This window comes from Chionomys nivalis, chromosome 3, assembly GCF_950005125.1.
Source record: "Chionomys nivalis chromosome 3, mChiNiv1.1, whole genome shotgun sequence".
Classification (NCBI taxonomy): Eukaryota; Metazoa; Chordata; class Mammalia; order Rodentia; family Cricetidae; genus Chionomys; species Chionomys nivalis.
This window is the reverse complement of record NC_080088.1, coordinates 20,955,808-20,975,999: the sequence shown is the minus strand read 5'-3', so window position 1 is coordinate 20,975,999 and position 20,192 is coordinate 20,955,808. Positions and strand designations below refer to the sequence as shown.

Here is a 20,192-nt window from a genome sequence, read left to right as displayed (position 1 = left end):
ATCATCTAGGCAGTGATTCTTTTATAATGTTGTTTGCCTTATGTCTATTCATTTATATTCTCTTCAGTAAATAAACCTTAAATCCCCCAGAGTCTAGCAGTGACTGGCACACATTCCAGTACATGAAATAGACACAGAATGTCAATGCTGATGTATGTAACGATTAGTTAAGGAGAAAAGTACACCCAAGAAGGACTTCTAACAGCATTCTGCTTAGTTGACTTTTTTTTCTTCCAGCAGGTTCATTGCTTGTGAAATTCCTAGAAAGGCGTGGGTGACATAGGAAGTAGCTGGAATTCTGGGCCCATCCAGGTTTGGGGACCTTACAGGTAGAGAGGGACAGTGTTTATTTTGGAGACTTTGTGAAAGAGGGAGAGCTGGTAAACCAGCCTAAGGCTCCAGTCCCAGGTTGGGGGTCAGAATGTCAGAGTTTAACCAAAGCCACAAGCCCACAGACAGTCACCTGCCAGATGGGCGGTTCTGAAGGCCAACCCGCGCGACGGGCGGGGCCTAGAGGCAGGCGGGGCCCTCCAGGGGGCGGGGCAGCAGCAGAGCCCCTCCCCACCCAGCCGTAGGTCACAATGTAGGGCTACGACGGGCGGGGCGGGGCCAGAGGGCGGGACGGGGGCGGTGACGGCGGTAGGGGCGGGGCGGAAGGCGGAGTCGCGGCGGCTGGAGGACAGCGCCATTCTGGCCGGCCGCTCCCTCCGTCCGCTCGTCGCCACCGGCCCGCAGTGGTGCCCGGGAGCCGTCCGGCGAAGCCGCTGAGTGCGAACGCGTGACGCGGCCCCGCTCGCTCGCTCGCTCGCGCTCTCCCTCGCCTGTGCCCATGGGCCGGGCCGCCGCGGACGAGCGGCGCTGAGGAGGGGGGCGCGGAGGACCTGAGGCGGCCGCGGTGGCGCTCTCCGGCAGCCTCTCGCCGCCGCCGCCTGCCCGCGGGGCCCGCGTCCGCCCGCCGCCGCCACCGCCGGCACCGCCGTCACCGCCTTCGCGCCCGGCTGGCGGGGCCGCCGTCCTCCCGGGCCGTCCCCGCCGCTGTCCCGGGCCCGGCAGTGCACGGCAGGCGGGACCACCGCGGGGGCCATGACCGTGGAGCAGAATGTGCTGCAGCAGAGCACGGCGCAGAAGGTGAGGCGCGGGCTGCTCGCCGCTCCTCGACGGGCCGCGTGGCTTCCCCCGCCCGGCTTGACCACCCCGGGGCGTCGCGCTCGGTCCCGCGGGGCTGCGTGCTGAGCGGGATGTGTAGCGAGAGGCTCCCGGTCCACTCCCTTCTGCAGATCGCTCGCCCCGTAACCGACGGTGCAGCGTCCCCAGAGTGACCCTCACATTCCTCCAGTTCTCTGCCAGGCTTTGTAATTAAACTTTTCCCCCTTTGCTTCCTTTCCCATTCCCCTTTCTTCCGCAAGAATGTCACTTGTCACCCTCCTTTGGACAGTTTCTCTTTCGGAGGTGGTGTTATTCCAGGCCTACTGATCTCAAAAAAAGAAAAAAAAAATCTCCCAAACCTAGTTACCTGCCTTCCAGGTCAGGTACAAACAGCCAGGATGGACTCTAGACAAATAGAGGGTTTGGTTGGTTATTACTCTTTTTTTCTTTTCTTTTTCTTCTGAACATTGAAACTATCTCTCACTAGGAGAGACCTTTATGGCTGTTATTGAAATCTTTTGTCCCCTAAGTTTGACCTTGCTCTCCCGTTCGTTCACCCTTTACTCTGAGAGCAGCTAAACATTCAAGGGGGATCGTCACATCTTACTTTTGGAAGAACGTCTTGCTCTTCTAGGTTTTGCTTGAAGAATTTTAAATGCTCCATCATAGCTTGCCCATGCCCTCCCTGAAGAGGAGTTAGTCATGACTTGTTCTGCCTCCCCGCTTATTGCTGTGAAGAGCATTCTGAGCACAAGGGAAACGATGGCTTAGTCGTCTTCGAATTGTAGAAGCAATTAGGTTTACAGTGAACAGCCAAAGCCATGTTTGGCTCATCTGTGTGAGTAATGGGTGCCACACCCTGCTGTAGTTTTGACACTCCATACTTGCAATGTACCTGTGCCTGTCTTTAAAGTAAGGCCTGTTGTACTAAAATAGACCAATTATGTTCCAACAGCCTGCTATTTTTTTTTTCCCTTAGAGTAGTTTTAGCTTTCATACTTCTTGCGATACCTGAAGATGTTGGAGAATTTTGGGAAGCAATGATAGTGCTTTGTTTCAGGCGCTTCTGCTAAAGTTGGGTTTGAAGCCCATTTTAGTTGATCTTACTTGTAAACTGAGATTATTGTAGACTGTAATGTCTTTGTGGAAGAACAATTCAAGACTGAATAATGGACAAAACAGTTAGCCTTCTACTCATGTATGTTGTATCTTGAACACTATAATCTTTAGATTTTGATCTGGAGTGTGTGCTGAAGTGATGACTAGGTCATGTGATCTTCGGAATACTGAGCAATAGACTCAGTATCATTTTGTTTCTAGTTTTTTATATTTTAAGATTTCTTTATTTCAAAGTGGGAAATGTTGCTGTTCTTTGCTTCTCTTAAACATGAAAACGGCAAAGAATTTATTTATTGTTTGTGGTTTTTGTCATTATTGTTCATTTTTACTAACTACTTGGCATAGAGCCAGATCTTTATCTGAGCTCTATACATAAAACTGTAGAATCAAGAATCAAATTACTAGGAGTGATCATGGTTGTCAAGTCTGATATTTTTGTTTAATAAGCTTCCTCTTCCCAAAGAGAATATTCTCTAGTTGAATATATTCATGTTATGATGATTTTTTTTGCACATGTTAAGTATGTTACATTATTTCATTGACATTGGGAACTGTTTTTAGAGCAGCATCATATAGTTTTACTCATCCATCGTATTTACTTTTAATGGTATGGGGGATTGAACCCAGGGTCTCATGCATGCTAGGCAAGAACTTTATCAACTGACTTACATCTGTAGTTTCTTAAATGTGTTCCTTTCCCTTGTTAATACAGTTACTTTGTATCCAGTATTAGAACAGGTTCAAACAATATGCTTACAAATGCTCGAAACAATCTAATTCAAAGTTGAAGTCTTAAAAGTATGCTAGGAACTAGGAAGTATACTTACTTGGTTCTAGGAAGTAGGACGTGGGCTTCATACTTAAGAAGAAACAAAAGTGAAACTGATTTTCTTTAGAAGCTTCCTGGGCTGTCAGGAAAAGGGAGGGCATCTTTGGAGCACACTACTGGGCCGACAGAATTTTAACTGGATTTCTCTTTTCTAAAGAGTATGTAGGTTTGTTGACAAATGTTAAGGAAGTGGCTATTATAATAGTTGTTTTAATGACTGTTTATGTTTTTAAGTTTTTCCCCTCTTTTACTATAAAGAGCTGTAAGATTGTTATTTTTTAAAGCTACAGTCCCCAAAACTTTAAGTGTTTTGTTCACCTACTAAGTAACTAGTGACAATGTAATAACAAGTGACAGGGACTGTGTATTCCCCTCTTGTATTCTCTGCTTAATCAGTGAAGTTTGCTCAAGGAGTTTGGAAATATTGGAAACTGCTGGGAGAGTGGATTTTCTGAGGTTGAGATGTTTCAGGTGAGCATTTGGCAGTACACAGAGTACAGCTGAACCCGTGCTTATTTTCTTCAACCCTTGTGCTGGATATTTACCTCCCTGGGGGATCTTTAGATCTCCAAAGAAATTTGATACCTAAATTCAAGTTCCCCATGCAGGTTCTTTATGGGAGGACTGGGAACTTTCTCCCAGTAAACAAGGTGCTTTTAGGTGAGCGGGGCTTCCCATACTTGAAAGCATCCTGGTGAGTGGGTTGTCTACACTGTTACTCAATAGGGCTTGGACTTGTTCCTGCACGCAGTAGGACCCAGTAAATGTTTGACAAATGACTTTGTAAAGGAATGTTTCTTAGAAGGAAAGCAAGCACAGCGAGCACTTCGCTTCCTGAGTAAAGACTGACATTCAGTTATTGAGAAACGAGAACTTGAAAAACCACCTGCGCTAGGAAAAGAAGCAGTAGACAAAAAGGACAGGATGTGGACTAGGCCTAAGTCACCCTTCTGTGACCTTGCACAACTCATTAAATGTCTCATAAGTCTTCTTATTAAGCCTTAAGCTGTGTGTAGACATGAAAAACTTTTTCAAATCTGAGTGTTTATGCATGAGGATAATATAATATAAATATAATAATATAAATATCCTCTTCAATTTAAAAGATCAAGAAAATAGATTATTCAAAAAGCGCTATCGGTGTTCACTCAGTGCATTAAAACAAAAGCAGTTGTCAGAGAAAATCCAATTAATTTGCCATAAGGAAAATGTTAATTATGTAGGATGCCCATCAGTGAGAAAGCTGGGGCATAAAAACTCTCAGTTCAAGGCCAACTGGGTATATAGCAAATTAAACAATAGCTGCTGAAAGCGAAAGAGAGAGAGAGACAGACAGACACATAGAAAGACAAACAGAGGGACGGGGAAAAGAAAAGAAAAAAAACATGTTTATACACTTCTTTTGTGGTTACCAATCATATTTTCTAAATACAATACCACAATTCAAAACCATTTAAAGAAGTTTACCGGAAATACCATTCTGAGGACTGGAAAGCTAGATCAGTCAGTAAAATGCTTGCTGTCCAAACCTGAGAACCTGTGTTCCATCTCCAGCATCCATGTCTAAGCCAAACACAGCAGCACCCATTTGTAACCAAACACTGGGGAGAGAGGCAAGATGGACTCTTGGAGCACACTAGCTGCCATCCTACAGAGTCAGTGAACTTCAGGTTCAGAAAGAATTTCCAGGTCTAAGGTAGAAAACGATTAAGCCTGACATCCACCATCAGCCACCAGCTTAGTAGACATGAGTCTGTATGTACATGATATGTGTGTTTGAATGCAGGCAGGCATGTATCCCAGCAAGCATTTGAAGGTCAGAGGGCAACTCTGTAGTCATCTCTCTCCTTTCCCTTTTGCAAGGGGTTCTGGAAATCAAATTTAGGGCCCTTAGCTTGCAAGGTAAGGACTTTTACCTGTCTAGCCATCCAGCTGGCCCATTGCTTGTTTGATTATAGTTCAAACAGTCCTTAGTTCTCTGTGCAAAAGTGATATGCATTCAGTAGAAACTGTATTTTGAGTTCTTCTCCCAGACTAGGAAAATACTGTGGGATATGTCTGTCTTTCAATGTGGGGCGGCAGCAGTGAATCATAGCTCACACTCTGTGACTCTAAAGGAAACGAACTAGACTTTACGGGTCCCTTTGCTGTGGCCTCTTGGATACTGAGATTAATTTATGTGAGCTATTCAGAACTGTGTTGTAGAATAAGCTTTAGACTGGATTCTCTTTTCTAATTGAAGAGTAGCATTGTGTTTTCAGCATGATAACTATGATTTGGGGCAGGTAAATTTAGGCTAGTCTTGGTTTTTGCATGGAACCGTAGACATTTTCTTTGTTGTGAAAATCTATCCTCTTTTTGCTATTAAAATGTTTTTGAGCTTCAGATGTCTTCCGTATTTCAGTTTTGTTTCTTTTTTGCTGTTGAATATTTCCACAAATGTGGCTACATGGAGATGTTGGTGGTATATTGCTGGTTCTTTCTAGTTTTCCACCAGATTTTTTTTTTGTTTTGTTTTGTTTTGTGACACTGTTATATATAGATGATAGTAAGACTGAGTAGGCAGACATATTTGTATTTGTCTTGGACAAATACATTGGAGTAGATCCGTTAAAAGTATACTCTTAAATTGTTACTCAGACTCTCGTACATTCTCTCAGCTAGCTGTCTCTGAGAAGTCAGTCGGTGCACTATTTTCTGAGGACTTGGTCCTGTTACTTTTTTATGTCTTAGCCATTTTACTGAGTATAGTGGAAACTCATATTAGCTTGCATTTCCTTAATGACTAACAGGTTCTGAGATCTTTTGTGGTGATTATATTTCGGATGACTTTTAAATATTGTTTCTCATATAGTACCCAGTTTTCCATTATCACAGGTAACAGCAATTGAGTATCTTCCAAATTGAAACAGTAAAATGTTAAAGAAGTTGTTAAAGGAAACACAAAGCATGAAGTTTTAGAATCCATTTTACTCCTTAAAGACTGATAAAAAGGGTGATTGCTGAAAACTAGGAAGCATTTTCTTTATCATGCCTCATCAGACACTCAGTTCATCTCTTTAATAATTGAGTGTGCATGTACTCTAGAAATCCTCATGATGCATATTTTATTACCAGTGTATAAAATATTTTCCTAGTGGATGCGTTGCCACATGTGTGCAATCTCAGAAGCAGTCTAGGCTACTTAGTGAGACTGTGTCTTAAACTTCTACTATCCAAAACAAACTAACAGCAAACAAACAAATAAAACTTTTTACATAGTTTAGTTGGGGTAGAAGTTGGAAAGAACTTAGCGGAAGAATGGTAGGTATGGGATGAAATGTGGAGAGATATATTGGGCAAAGATGTCTGTTATACTTTTTGATCCATCTGAGGACAAGGTAGAAAGCTGATTTGAACCACCAAGCCCTGCTGCATCTGTTGGATTTTTTGCTGTTGCTGTTTAGTGAAAAAGGATAAAGAATATAAAGAGCATTAGGTATCAGGTAGGAGGCTGTAGAACTGAGACCTGAGTTCTCACTGAAGTAGGATGGCTCTGTATAGAGGGATGTGTGGAGAAGGACCAGGAAAGACTTAATGCTCTGTTAACATCAATGGGAGCAGCAATTGTACATGGTGTATGTAAAACTTAGTGTTTAATTTCATGACACAGTCCATGGAGAATCAGATGCCTTATTTCCTTAAGATGCTGTAAAAAAACAGCTTGGGCTGGAGCACTGAGCATCTCTGTCCCCCTCCAAGGCCTCTAAGCTGGGTCCAGAGATCTCAGCAAAAGTCCCTCAAACCTTTCCCTGAAGCCTCTAAGAAATCCCACATGTTGTGCTGAGAGAGAGGGTGAAATGTAGACGAGAAGTAGCTCTAAAGACTGTGTGAGAGGTAGCTGCAGCTCAGCACAGCTTGTCTGGAGTCAGCAGACATTCTGCAGCATGCACACTTCCTGAACTAACTTACCTGTTTCCTACCTAGAGGAGCATCAGCTTCAGGCTAGTGATAGGACTGTAGAACTAGATGAACTGAGGCTCCCTTTGGTGGCTGCCATGAGAGAGAGGGCACCAGTGGACTTGAGTTCATTCAGAGCTGTTGCTGGGCAGGTTACAACAGCCTACCGGTGGCCAATTTCAACTGTATTGTCTGGGTTGTGAGGCAGGGGCGGGGCTCTGGGGATACCCACAGAGATGCTCTTTCTGGTCCCATGGTCCCATGCTATGTGATGTGGTTCTAGGGCAGCAGGAACATTGACTGATGAATCTTACCAGTAGCTTATGTTAAGCTTCATTGGGGCTAGCTTGGGCACACCTCATGATGTGCAGGATTGGAGGGAGGATGATGTGTTGTAGATGGTGTGCCCTGTATTCCTTCCTTTTCTGGGGGAGCAGGTAGAGGTCTGTAACCTTAATATCCAAAGATATGGGCAACTGACTGATTGATTAGGGCCTCTCCTACTTTTCTCCCCTCCTTTCCTCCCTTTTCCTACTTCCTTGGCACTTTCAATTTGCCTATTTCTTTTACATTTATTTAAATTTAATTTTGATCTCCTCCCTCTCCCTCCCTCCCTTTCCTCCTTCCCCCTCCTCCAATGTGTGTGTGTGTGTGTGTTTGGATTCCCACATGGCATACATGCATAAGGAAACCAGATGGACAATTTGTGGAGTGATTCTGGGGTCTGAAGTTAGGTTGTCAGGCTTAGGGAACAAACATCTTACCTGCTGAGCCATCTTATTGGCTCCATTTGTCATACTGTTACCTGGGTTATTTCCCTTTTTGATTTTGAGTTTTAGAAATTCTTTGTGTACTTTCCATGTTGCCTTTTATGTGACTGATGTTTTACTTTTCTTACTAATTTGAGTAAAAATATTTTTTGCATATGTGCTCTGAGGTATAATAAGATTCATCATATATGTATGAAAATATCATAAATTTTGTATTGTTAACATATACTCTAAACAGATTTTTAAGGTTCACTTCATGTGAATTGTCCAAGCACCTTTGATTTGAAAAGATGATCCCTGATTTTTGAGTTAATCATTTCCTTCTGGAAAGTTGGCCGTACCTGAGTGGTTTGGTTTTTCACCTCCTCTGTGCCACTCTTACTCTATATAATGCCACAAATACCATGTCTTAAGAACATGCTTTGAAATAGGTTGGGGAAGTTTTTCTGCAGTCTTTTTGTAAAGAACGTTTTGACTGTTCTCTGTTTTTGCATCTCCATGTACAATTCTAGTGTTCTATGTACAGTTAGACCAAAAACTAAGTAGGAGTTTTGAGTAGAACTGTATTGATTATAGAGATCAATTCTGAGTGCATAGACTCTTAAGGACTCTTTTAATGTAATAACTCACTACATTTTCCCATTAATTTAGATTCTAATTTCTTAATGGTATATCATTTATAGACTTGGTGTGTCATTTATTAGAGTTGATTTTTGATACTATTCTAGATGGCATTTTTATGTTTGTGTTTTAATTGTTCTTTGGCAGATAGATTATAATCGATTTTTGCATAGGCTTTGCCCAATGAGGTTTTTTTTTTTTTCTTTCTTTTTTTTTTTTTTTTGCTGTGTGTGTGTGTTCTGATTTTTTTCCTTGCTGTTTGATTGCAATCTCTGAGTCTCCAGAAAAAAATATATTGACCTGGCATTCTTGCATTGTTCCTTGTTATATGTAGGAAATATTTTGTCCTGTACTACGTGTGATCTTTGCCACAGTTCTTTTGAAAGGTATATTTTGTAAGGTTGAAAATGTTTTCTTCAATAGCTAGTCTGTGAATATTTTGGTAAAACTCTGTTTGTGCTCAACCTTTTGTGTTTCTGGACATACCACAGCTTAATCACGCTACCATTAATAAACTATTTGGTTATCTATTTGAGTTCTTGTAGAAATTTCTGATTCTTTTTGTGAAATTCCTGTTTTTTGTTTGTCTTTTACAATTTCATTTTGATTTGAAGTAGTTCCTTGTAGTCCAGCTTCTATTTGTACAAATTAAAAGCAGGAAAGGTTTGCATTGGCCCCTGAAGTCCAGAGTTGGTTGGCCCTGTTGTTTTGGGGCTTGCTTATATCATGGTAAAGTGCCTGTTAGGGGCAGCTATGCAGATTGTGGTGGCCACAATTAAAGAAAAAGAGAGTGGAAAAGTAAGATCATTTTCCAGGGCATCTCCTCCCATAGCCTATGCCTCTTTCCTTCTTCTCCTCTTTCTTCTTCCTCTTCCTTCTTCTCTTCTGCCTCCTCCTCCTTGTCTTTTTTGTTTTGTTTTTTGTATTTTGAGAAGGGTCTTAAGGGTCTTTCTACATAGTGTTAGCTCTCCTGGAACTCACTCTGTAGACCAGACTGGCCACAGTAACTCTCAAAGATCTGCCTGCTTCCTCCAAGTGCTGGGAATAAAGGCCTGTGCCACTGTGCCCTGGCATTCACCCTTCTATTAGCTTCCTAACCCTTTAAATTCTTTTTGTAGTGAACATTCAGGAATTTAAGTTTCTAGGGAGTTTTTTTTTTTTTTTTTTTTGCTCAACATGAATCACTGAAGGAAACAGAAAAAGGCATAGCTATTGGATATGACTTCTATGAGCCTGGAAAGTGTGTGTGTGTGTGTGTGTGTGTGTATGTGTAAAATATTCGTATGGGTTATATAGTATAGAAGATTTAGCGGTTAATAAAACATCTGTTTCTGTTACACTGCTAAAATTTAATCACTGCTTCCTACTTTATGATTTCTATCTTTGAGAGATTGTGTATTTTATAGTTCATGTCTCCCAAGTTTGTATATTCTCATCAGTTTTGGATTCCAGTTGATTGCCCATTTTCTGCATAAATATATAGTGACCAGTCAGTGTCATGTCTGTCGTTTCATTTATTCTCTCTTAATTTTATGCAAATTGAGAAATTAATAACACACATGTAGGAGGAGGTTGCTTGTTTGCCCCGGTCACCCAGAACCAAAATAATCACACAAACTGTATTAATTAAATCACTGCTTGGGCCATTAGCTCTAGCTTGTTATTGGCTAACTCTTATTTCTTAATGTAACCCATCTCCAATAATCTGTGTATTGCCACTTGGTTGTGGCTTAACGGATGGCATCCGTCTCTGGCAGGGGCTACATGGCTCTGACTCTGCCTCCTTTCTCCCAGAATTCTGCTTAGTTTTCCCCAACCAGCTCTGTTCCTCTATAGCTCTGCTATAGACCCAAAGCAGTTCCTTTATTAACCAATGATATTCACAGCATACAGAAGGGAATCCCATATCATCTCCCCTTTTCTGTTTAAATGAAAAGGAAGGTTTTAACTTTAACACAGTAAAATTATATATAACAAAATGGCTATCAAGTAAGAATTATAATTACAACATTTATATCTAATTATCTTTTATCATATCTAAGGAAAACTATAAGTATAAATTCTTTAACTCCATCAAAGACTCCAAAATGATATATTACCTAGGAAAACAGAAAGTGCATACAACTGCTTAATGGCTTGACATAGACCCGCTCTGGTGTGGTGTGTGCAGCTCAGAGGCAGTGAACAGGCCTCCTGTGCCGTGTTGGACTGTACAGAGCAAGTAGGAAGTATCGTAAATACCTTACCAATGCTGCAGCTTAGATTCTTAAGTGCTTAACATTTTAAGAAGTGCTTTTGGTCAGAAAATAATTACAGATATGCAATAAAGACAAATCCAGATAAAAAAAGACCTCTAAATGGGTCACAGTGTTGGATAATTGTATGTAGACTTGGGGGAGAGAAGAAAAAGGGTATAGAGAGTTGGGAAAGAAGCAAATCGTTTTAAAAAAAGTCTTTAAAGAGACAGCATAAAGAAAGTCATAGATTAAAAGGAATAAAGAAAAATAAACCATGTAAAGATGGAAAATTTACAGAGAGTCTGGATTATGTATATTATTGTGTTTTCTTTGACTTTTTTTTGACTATGAAGGAACTAAGTACAGAGAGACATTTCATTGTATGGGCTACTAAGCTAAACCAGCATGTATATTATAAAGGTATCTTGACTTCAGAATTTGGGTTTAAGGATATGTTGCTTTGTAAAAGAGGTTCTTCTTTTGTTTCCACAGAGGATGAGAACCTGTGGATTTCTCCCAGACTAATATAGTTTACTGGACCAAAACCCCCTGAAAGGTTGCCGTGAACACCCCCCCAAAATTACTCATGCATAAGCTTATATTCTATTGAACCTGTGTTATGAGTAGCCAAAGGCTAAGGGAGGATGAAGGAAGAATGGACTACAGGAAGGGGATGAAGTGGTGAATTCAAGATTCAGACATACTTGAGCAGTTAAAGAGAAGCTTCTAACTTGAAAATAGCAAGGACAAAGAAACATGAAATGATCTGTTGCTCCTGTCACTCCAGGTGGCTCTACGAGAATTGTGGCAGAATAACAAACAAACCTTTAGTCCTTTCCCTTCCCTTGGTTTCTGGCAGAGCTCTGAAAACTCTTGGAATTGCCTTTTTTTCCCTTAGAGAGATGACTCATGATGCTTGATGGATGGTATAGATAGCTTTAGGATGGCAGCCGTTTGCCAGAGAAGCTAACCAGTGCCACTAGAGAGTTTGAACAATTGGGCATCACTGCTATCTCCAGTGAAGGGACAGGGTCTGCAGGTTGAGCTCAGTCAATATTTGTCAATGACTGAATTACCTGTTCCTTAATAAAATGCACTTCTTGTATGTTGTCAATTAAGTGCCCAGGAAATACTGTAGGAGAGTACTTAACATACTTAGTTAAATTTCACCTTCTTAGATTCCCCCCTCCCCATAGCATTTATTTTCTAAGGTTAAATTTTACCTTCCTAATTCTCTTGAGATTTACTTTCTTAGAAAATGTAGCAATATATTATTAGCATAAAGAAATTAAGGAACATTTTCTAGTTAAGGTCTAACCAGGACATAAGGAAAACACAAAAATTTGAGTAAGAAATGTTTATCATAATGAAGAATTGGCCAAGAACAGATTGTTGACTGCTAAGAGAAAAAAGTGCAAAAAGAGGAGGGGACAGGTCTTGTGGCATGATCCCATAGTGCCAGCTGGTGAGGAAGTGAGACTATGGAGCAGAAGGCCTGCTGGGGCTACAGAGTGAGTTGAAGATCAGCATGGACAACTGAGTGAGACCTTGTCTGAAACACTGAAAAGAGGCGTTCCAGTGATGACTCACTGGTTCAGAGCACTGCTGCTTTTCCAGGGAACCTAGCTTCAATTCTCAACACCCCCACTCCATGGCATCTCCTAACTTCAGTTCTAGTGGATCCAACTTCATTTTTGGGTTGCTGAAGGCACCAAGTTCACATGTGTTACATACATGCAGATAAAATACCCATGCACATAAAATAAGTAAAGCTTTAAAATATTAAAAAGAACTGAAGATGTAATTTAGTGATTAGAAAACTGATCTGTTATGTGTAAGGCCCTAGGTTCAATTCCCCACACCCTGCCCCACAAACAACAAAATGAAGGAAGAGTTTGGAAGAGTGGAAGAGGCCTTTTCTAGGAACCTTTCTGATTTTCCTTCTTCAGGAGAGATTATAATATGACTCACTGGGTAGGGGAGAAATATGCTGAATTGTGCATGCTGGGATATTCCCCGAAGCAGAAGAGGGGGTTTGTAGTCTCTAGGACAGTGGTTCTCAACCTGTAGGTTATGGCTCCTTTGGGGGTCACATATCAGATATTCACATTACAGTTTATGGACAGTACTAGAATTACAGTTATGAGGTAGCAATGAAAATAATTTTATGGTTGGGAGTCACCACAGCATGAGGCACTGCAGTAAAGTGTGGCAGCATTAGCAAGGTTGAGGATCATTGCCATAGGGTATTCATTCTGTAATCAATAGAACAACAATAACAACAACAACAACAACAAAAAACTGGATTTGCTTTAAAGAATTGTTTTTACATTATAACATTTAGGAATGATGAGACACTTTAGTTTGAAAATTCTACTCTGAACATTGAATTGTTTAGTTTTGATTTCAACTTTATATAATCTGCAATCACCTGGAATGAGTCTCAGTGAAGGACTGTCTATATCAGCCTGACCTGTGGGCCTGTCTGTGGGGAGTGTCTGGATTACTTTGAGACAGGAAAGACCCATCCATTATGGGTGACAGCATTCCCTGTGTTTGGGTCCTGGACTGCATGTGAATGGAAAAAGTGAGCCAAGTGTGAGCATGCATGCATCCATTCCATGTCTGCTTTGACCATGGATGTGAGCACCTACCTGCTTTATAGGCCTGCTGCTTTGACTTGCCTACTATGGTGGACTTCACCTGGAACTGTGAGCTGAAACAGTAAACCCTCTTTTATTTTAAGTTGCTTTTGACAGGATGTTTTCTCAAAGCAATAGGAAATAAAGCTAGGACAAGGATGTTTAATTAACTAACAAATTCATTATTCTTTCTGTGTGTACATATGTGTGAGGGCCAGATATTTAATGTTGAGTTATCTTCTTCAACTTCTATTTAATATTATGAGATAGGTCTCTTCCTTGAACCTGGACTTCACTGACTGATTGCTTAGGCTGTCTAGCTGGCTATGGCATGGGTTCTCCTGGCTCCACCTTCCCAGTACTGAGTTACAGGCCCAGGTCACTACATCATTCCATTTGGGTGGTACTGAAGAACCCTGCCTATATCTTCAGGCTTATGTGACAAGCTCTAGGTATTGAGTCATTTCAGTAGTGCTAAAGCATGTTTATTTCATTAGTATAAGGTTCTTTAATTTTGCACTACAAATGAATTATGAAAATTTAAGTCAGAAATTAGAAATACATAACATTTTAATTGGATAAAAGAACTATATCAGTGTCAAGAAGAAGCTAAATGCTTATTTTACTTTAAACCACAGATAAGGAAGTTAAAATATATGACTTAATTCTCAGAATTTTGTTTACCTATATGTTTTCTAGAATGCAGGTACTCTAGTTTAGAATCAGACTATGCTCCACAAGAGTTTTCCAGTTTGGTTTGTGGAACTGAATATGTATGATGTTCCCATGGAAACCATGTTTGTTCCTGTAGGGTTTTAATTTGGTCCTGAAATGTGCTTTATTTTGTAGACACTTAGGTTATAATGCTGTTAATAACATTCATTGAGTGAACTGCAATGACAGTTTCTACTTCTGATTATTTTATCTGCCATTTAGTAGGGTGGAGAATTCATGAAATGGTGTGGGTGTATTACAGATAGGACTGAAGAACTGGGTGACAGGTGCGGATAAGAATTCTTGGATGAGAAGGATGTAAACTTACATTTATCTAGGACTAGCTGTATTCATTACTCTTTGCTAGCAGTTTCCTATAGATCAACTCATGTCTTTTCTTAGTTTTTATTTTTTTCTGAGTTACACAACTGCTTGATTAACATGATTTATGAGTTTTATTTTTTAAAAATTTGATTTTTTTAAAAATAAGAGTTAAATATAGAACTGCTGGCATTTATAAGGTTAAATAGATATGGTAAAGAGTTCTGTGTTGAGGCATGGCTTGTTTAACTTCTGCTGAAGCGCTGCAAAGCCCAAACCAGCTTCATCTGGTGGCTGCAGACACTACAGCGTGCCTGAGCCATTCTGAGGATCCCTGTGTGCATTATTTATTAAAGTGAATAAAATAGTGGCCAGCCCAGAGGGATCGCCAACGAAACCAATCAAGCTAATGCATCACCCACACCTTGCTGATGTGCAAACACTTGGAAAGAAACCAACCTTGCAAATAGCCATATTAAAGGCAGGCTGAGTATAAGCTCTCCCCGAAGCTTACATAACTTACATAACCAGGGGTTTTCCAACTGGGTACACCAACTAAGTTGAGGATGTAACTGCTAACCAACAATTTCCTTGTTTTACCTCTGTGGTCTCCAACACTTCTGCTTTGGAACAAGCTAATTTATTAGTCGTTTTTGATTAAATAAGTGCTTTGAAAACTTTCATTTGTTTGCCCCCATTTAAACTTGTAACACTTTTAAGTATGATGGATAGTACCTAAATCAGATAGTAAGATGTATGAGATTCTAAGAGAGGAAAGGATGAAGGAAGAAGTTTTCTTAGCAGGTGAGCTTTGCTTTCTGTGTTCTAGAATTTAAGAGTTAGAAAATCTGCCCAGTGTTTCCTTAGTGTCTCTTTCCTGCATGGGAGGGCAAACCCTGTGAACCTGACGTCATCTTTGCAAACTCTCCAATATTGATTTTAATTAATATTTTTATGTATTTGAAATAAATATTTTCTAATTAAATAAAATGAAATTAATTAATTTTAATATGTGTTAATATTAACTGTGTCATATTAATATTAACATTGATTGAGCTCCTGTGTGCCAAACACTGAACTAGGTAGCAGGTGCACAGTAATGATTGAAATAATACTCCTCTTGTTGGACTTATTATCTGGAGAATAACCTTTCTATGTCATTTTAGAATTTATGTAAATCTGAAGAAAAATTGTAACTTTTGTAGATGATAAATGCACAAATCCTTGCATTAGAAAAGAAAATGAAATTCTGTAGATTTCCAGTGATGGATGGAAGAGAAACCAAAGTACAATGTAAGGCTCGAGACCCCCGCATGCAGACTTTCCAAGTACTAGCGTTTTAAAGGGGGCACTGAAAGCTGTGGAAAGACTTATACACAAAAAGAAGTTATAGATGATTTTATTTGAATGAAGATGAAGGTTCAAATGACACAGTATAAAAAAGCCTCAGGAAATCAAGATTTTTCTTTTCTTTTTTGTTTCTTCTTTCTTTGGTCAATGAAGGGAAGGTTTGCTGTTTAGAAAGTGGTATGCCAAAGATTATGCTTCCATGGAGACCAGATTCCTCAGGCTTAGCCTTCCTTTGGCTTTCTCAACGTTCCCCAGAATCAATGCTGCTTTTAGTCCCTCCCCCCATCTTCTTCTTCCCTCCCCCCCTTCCTTTTTTTCCTTTTTTCCTTCCTTCCCCCTGCCCCCCCTCGCCAGAACTAAGCATGAGACTTTATTGGCTGTGACTGAGGAGGATGAAGTGGGAGGAGTGGGTGGCACCAATAGTAGGCTGACATTGCTTCATGGATTTGTAGATGATGGAGAGCTCACCCAGGTAGTGTCCGATCACCTCTGGCTTGATTTCCTCTTGGCTGTAGGGCTTGCTGCTGTATACACTCACCATGCTGCCTACCTTCTCTGGCAGGATGATCAAATCCCACAGGCGGGTCTTCAGGCTTCTCCATGGGTGGCTCCTCCTTCTTGACCTTTCTCAGGCCCTTGCGTAGGGAGTGTTGCTTCTGCCACAGGCTACATTTCAGGTGCTACCTGTGGCTGTCACTGTACACCTGCATCAGCTGCTCATAGGATATGTCCAGCAGTGGGTCTAGGTCCATGCTGTGCTAGGTAAACTAGGGAAAGGTCTGCCTCTTCATCTGCTCCACTTCAGCCATCTTGCCTGCTTCATTCCTCCCCTTTCTTTAAGACAGGTTCCTCTTAATCCTATGTGGCCCTTGCTGGCCTTCAACTTGAAATCCTCTGACCTTAGCTTCCTGAGTGCTAGGATCACAGACCTGAGCCGCCATGCCTAGCCATCTTCTGTTCCTGACATGACTGATGGTCATGCTGTGTGAAGTCTGAAATCTGTAAGCACGTGTGGGAAGACTTTTCTCATATGGGACCTTTTCAGTCTCACAGAGATCCGTCTATAATCCATTCTTTTATTGAAACCACTGTTGACAGATCATTGGAGGGTTCTGGGAAATCTCATTCCAGAGGCCATGTGCATTTGAATTTCTTTCAGTGAATTACTAGTGAGTTATTATAAGAAACTGACACAGCAGTTTGCCCACTAACAGGCAGCTGCAGGATGGAGGATGTCCACACATGGCCACCCATCCTGAAGGGTGGTAGTGGAGTGAGTGATAGGCCACTTAGAGAGGCCTGCCACCGAGGGCCTAGCCAGCAAGTCTCTGAGCTTTGTGTCACTTCTCTAATGCTAGAAAGTCAAAAGACTTTTTTTTTCTAGTAGTTATTTTAAAATTTGCTGCCCCTAACCACCTTTGAGGGGACAGAGACCTTTGAGTTCTTTTCCTCTGTACTCAACAGAGTTTATTTAATTTTAGAAATTGAGTTAAAAAACCAGTACCAACCTAAGAGCTACTCAAATGTTAGTCTGTTTTTTCTCTGCCTTGTAGTCAGTAATGCTTTGGGTTTTCGTTTTCTTTTCTTTTTTCTATCACCATTATCTGAATACTGCATGTCAGTGCAGCTGCAGTTTTGCCCAGAGTTGTCGTTTTTTCACACCATTGATAGTGAGTCAAGAATCTGGAAAAGACAGGGACTGTGGAACTTCAAAGACCTGTATTTATTGCTGTTCGCATGTGCTGAGCTCTTGAAGAGACTTCAGGGAGCTTCAGTGAAAATAACTTCTGGGGGAGTGGAGCACACACTAAGATTATGAACTCCAGCATTTAGAAAAGAGTATTTTGTATAACAAGGGCATAATAAAAAATTTACCCCCACCCCAGCTAGCGATCCCCATTTTTTCATTCTCAACAGTTTTACTAATGTTAAATACGGTGTTTGTAAGTTATCAGTGAGCTGATCCAGGCCCTCTTGCTCCGCTTGTATAGAAATGAGCAGTGTAGAGAGACTTCATTAGTGTTAGCTATTCCTGGCTCTTGAGTGCCCAAGGCCTGGGGGCAGTGACAGTAGACTATATGCCCTGAAAACTAAGGCTTATTGAACTAGGCTTTAGAACTAGAGATTTTTGATTTTAAACATACAGGTTGGAGGCTTGCAGTTGTGGTTAACCACCAGTGGCTCCAAAATTTGGCTGTAGTCCTTTGTTTTCAATAGCAGTGAGTGGAAAGAACAGAGACCAGAAGGCAGCGCCTCCTAGAGCGATAACTCCTGGGTGGGCTGTGTGGTGCGACCTCAGTTCCCAAAGAAGCTAGTGTTACAGCACTGAGACCTATCCTGTCTGGACATTTGGATCTTGATTGCAGGTAGTGTTACAGCTTAGCATGTTGGGATTCTTGGCTCTTAAGGTTTCCATCTCCTTGGAATCCTTCCAGCTAGTCGAGCCTGCACTGCAGTTTGTCTTTGGCTCTCTTGCTCTGCCCCTGCTTGCTTTCTGAAACTCTGCAGCTGACTTTCTGTTACTGCTGCCACCTTGTGTTAGCTGTTTATGTACTTTAATAAGAAAAAGATGACTGCTAAGAAGATTCCTGCCTGGAAAGAAGCTTTGGGAACTGGTCTCAAGTCATACCAGCTGATTGTACCAGAGAAAGACTCACTCAATAAATGAACCAAGTACCCTAGTTGTTATCTGCAAGGTGTTTGGACCACTCACGATGCTCTCCTTTAAGGGAAAGTTGATGTTTGTGTTAATCAAGGCTTCTGCTTGTGGTCCTATTCTGATTTGGATGGAAATGGCTGCAGGGTCCTCCAGAGTCAGCTGAGAGCGCTGCTCCACGACTGGTAGAGACTGGGGTGCTCGTAACTAGAGTATGTCTTCAACTGTGCTGTACTGGACCTCTGCAGCTGTTGAAGTCTTCTTGGAGTAATTGTGACATGTTCAGTAAAGTTGGGCTGCTATGAGCTCCTCTATCTGGTTTCTGGGAACCAGGTTTCTTGACTGATAGTTCTTGAGGCTGATAACCATAAGGGAAGCCTTCACCCTTCTGGTCTACTTAAGACTGACTCATTCCAAGAACATCAACTGGATATTTATGATGTGGATGTAACTTAGTAAAGCTCAAAACAGAACTAGCAATTCTAAAGCTTGTGCCAAGGATTGGTAAGATTTAAGTGTGTGTTGCTGTTTCACTCCACCCCCAGTATTCCATAGAGCCAGAGTCCAGTGGTCTCTGTTTTTTTTTTTTTTTAAGAAAACATTTTAAAAGGCCCAGCATTTCATAGTCAACTGGAGAGATAAAAGAGATGTATTGAAATTGCCCTTGCTTTCTTATCCTGTATCAGAGCTGTATTCTGCAGGAGAAGAGATGGCATTGTACAATGACATCATGTAACATGTAACGAGGGAGAGGATGAAACCCTGTGTGCATTTTGTCATCTGTGCTTATTGATTTTTGTGGCATTCATAACCCCTCAAATCTGTTGAATTCTGTCTTCTTTTTGGTCCAGCAGTGGGAACAGATAGAACCTGCCAGCTTCTAATCTATAGCACCTAAAGAATCCATACAAAGGAGGCCCTTGGAACTCAGTAATGGACTCCAGATGTAGGAGATTGTGTTGAGTCCACCTTGCATCTGAACTTGGTAGAGGAGAGAGCCTTATACAGTATGCTTGTAATGAGGATGAGAGTGTGTCAAACCACAACTTTGGTAGGTGGGGTGTGGTGGCGCAAATGAATGTAGACAGATTATATAGATATATACAGCTTTAATAAGGAAATAAACTTACAGGACCACAGGTTCCCACGGTGTACCGGAAAAGCGGAGCAAAAGAAAAAAGGCTGCTGGGCTCACGCCCGGCAGATTTATCCGTAAACATTAGCCCGAGGCGAACACGCCCCCAATGGGTGGGGCTATGTCCCTACATCTCCCCCTTTTGTCTAAATAAGATAGAACCAAACCAAATACAACTATATACAATAATAACAAATAATAAATATAACAAACAATATTGAGAACAAAACTTTTGCTAAACATTCTATCTCAAGGAGTCTAAATAACATAGAGAGTAACTACAATTATATAATCTTCAACTCCGTCAAAGATCTGAGAAGGGAATAAATATTACTTAACAATCGAGAGATATCCAAAATGTGCAACAATTGACAGAGACAACTGACTACCTGGGCAATCACCCAAAGTCTCGTTTGCAATGTTGAGTCAACCAACTTTGGCTAAGGCCTAACATAACTGGCATACCATTATTAAAGGCAAGGAACTTTCTTAGGACTATCCTACCCTGTCTTGGCAAGATAAGACAATCCTGTTTCATCCACTTAGGGATATTCTGTATCTTTGTCAGAAGTTGAGGTATGGGCTTTTCTTAACCCAAAGGCCAGTTCTGCCAAGAAGACAAACTCCCAGTGGAGTGTCTTTGGTGCTCAACGTTCTCTCGGGAGTAGAGTGGTGTTGCCAGGAGTAATTGTGTCTCTTTGGCATAGAAATTT

General features: G+C 41.2%; 1 protein-coding gene and 1 pseudogene across 2 annotated transcripts in view; one reads left to right on the top strand and one right to left on the bottom strand.

Annotated features, from left to right (window-relative positions):
* The first annotated feature begins 680 nt into the window (after window positions 1–680).
* Usp25 (ubiquitin specific peptidase 25) overlaps window positions 681–20,192 on the top strand; it is a 111,787-nt gene continuing 92,275 nt past the window's right edge. For both annotated transcript variants that reach the window (XM_057763625.1, XM_057763624.1), the window contains exon 1: window positions 681–1,128. In XM_057763625.1, coding sequence (XP_057619608.1) covers window positions 1,084–1,128 — 45 coding nt within the window. In that variant the 5' untranslated portion in view covers window positions 681–1,083. The remainder of the gene's footprint in view (window positions 1,129–20,192) is intronic.
* LOC130870817 (40S ribosomal protein S15-like) lies at window positions 16,059–16,497 on the bottom strand (annotated as a pseudogene).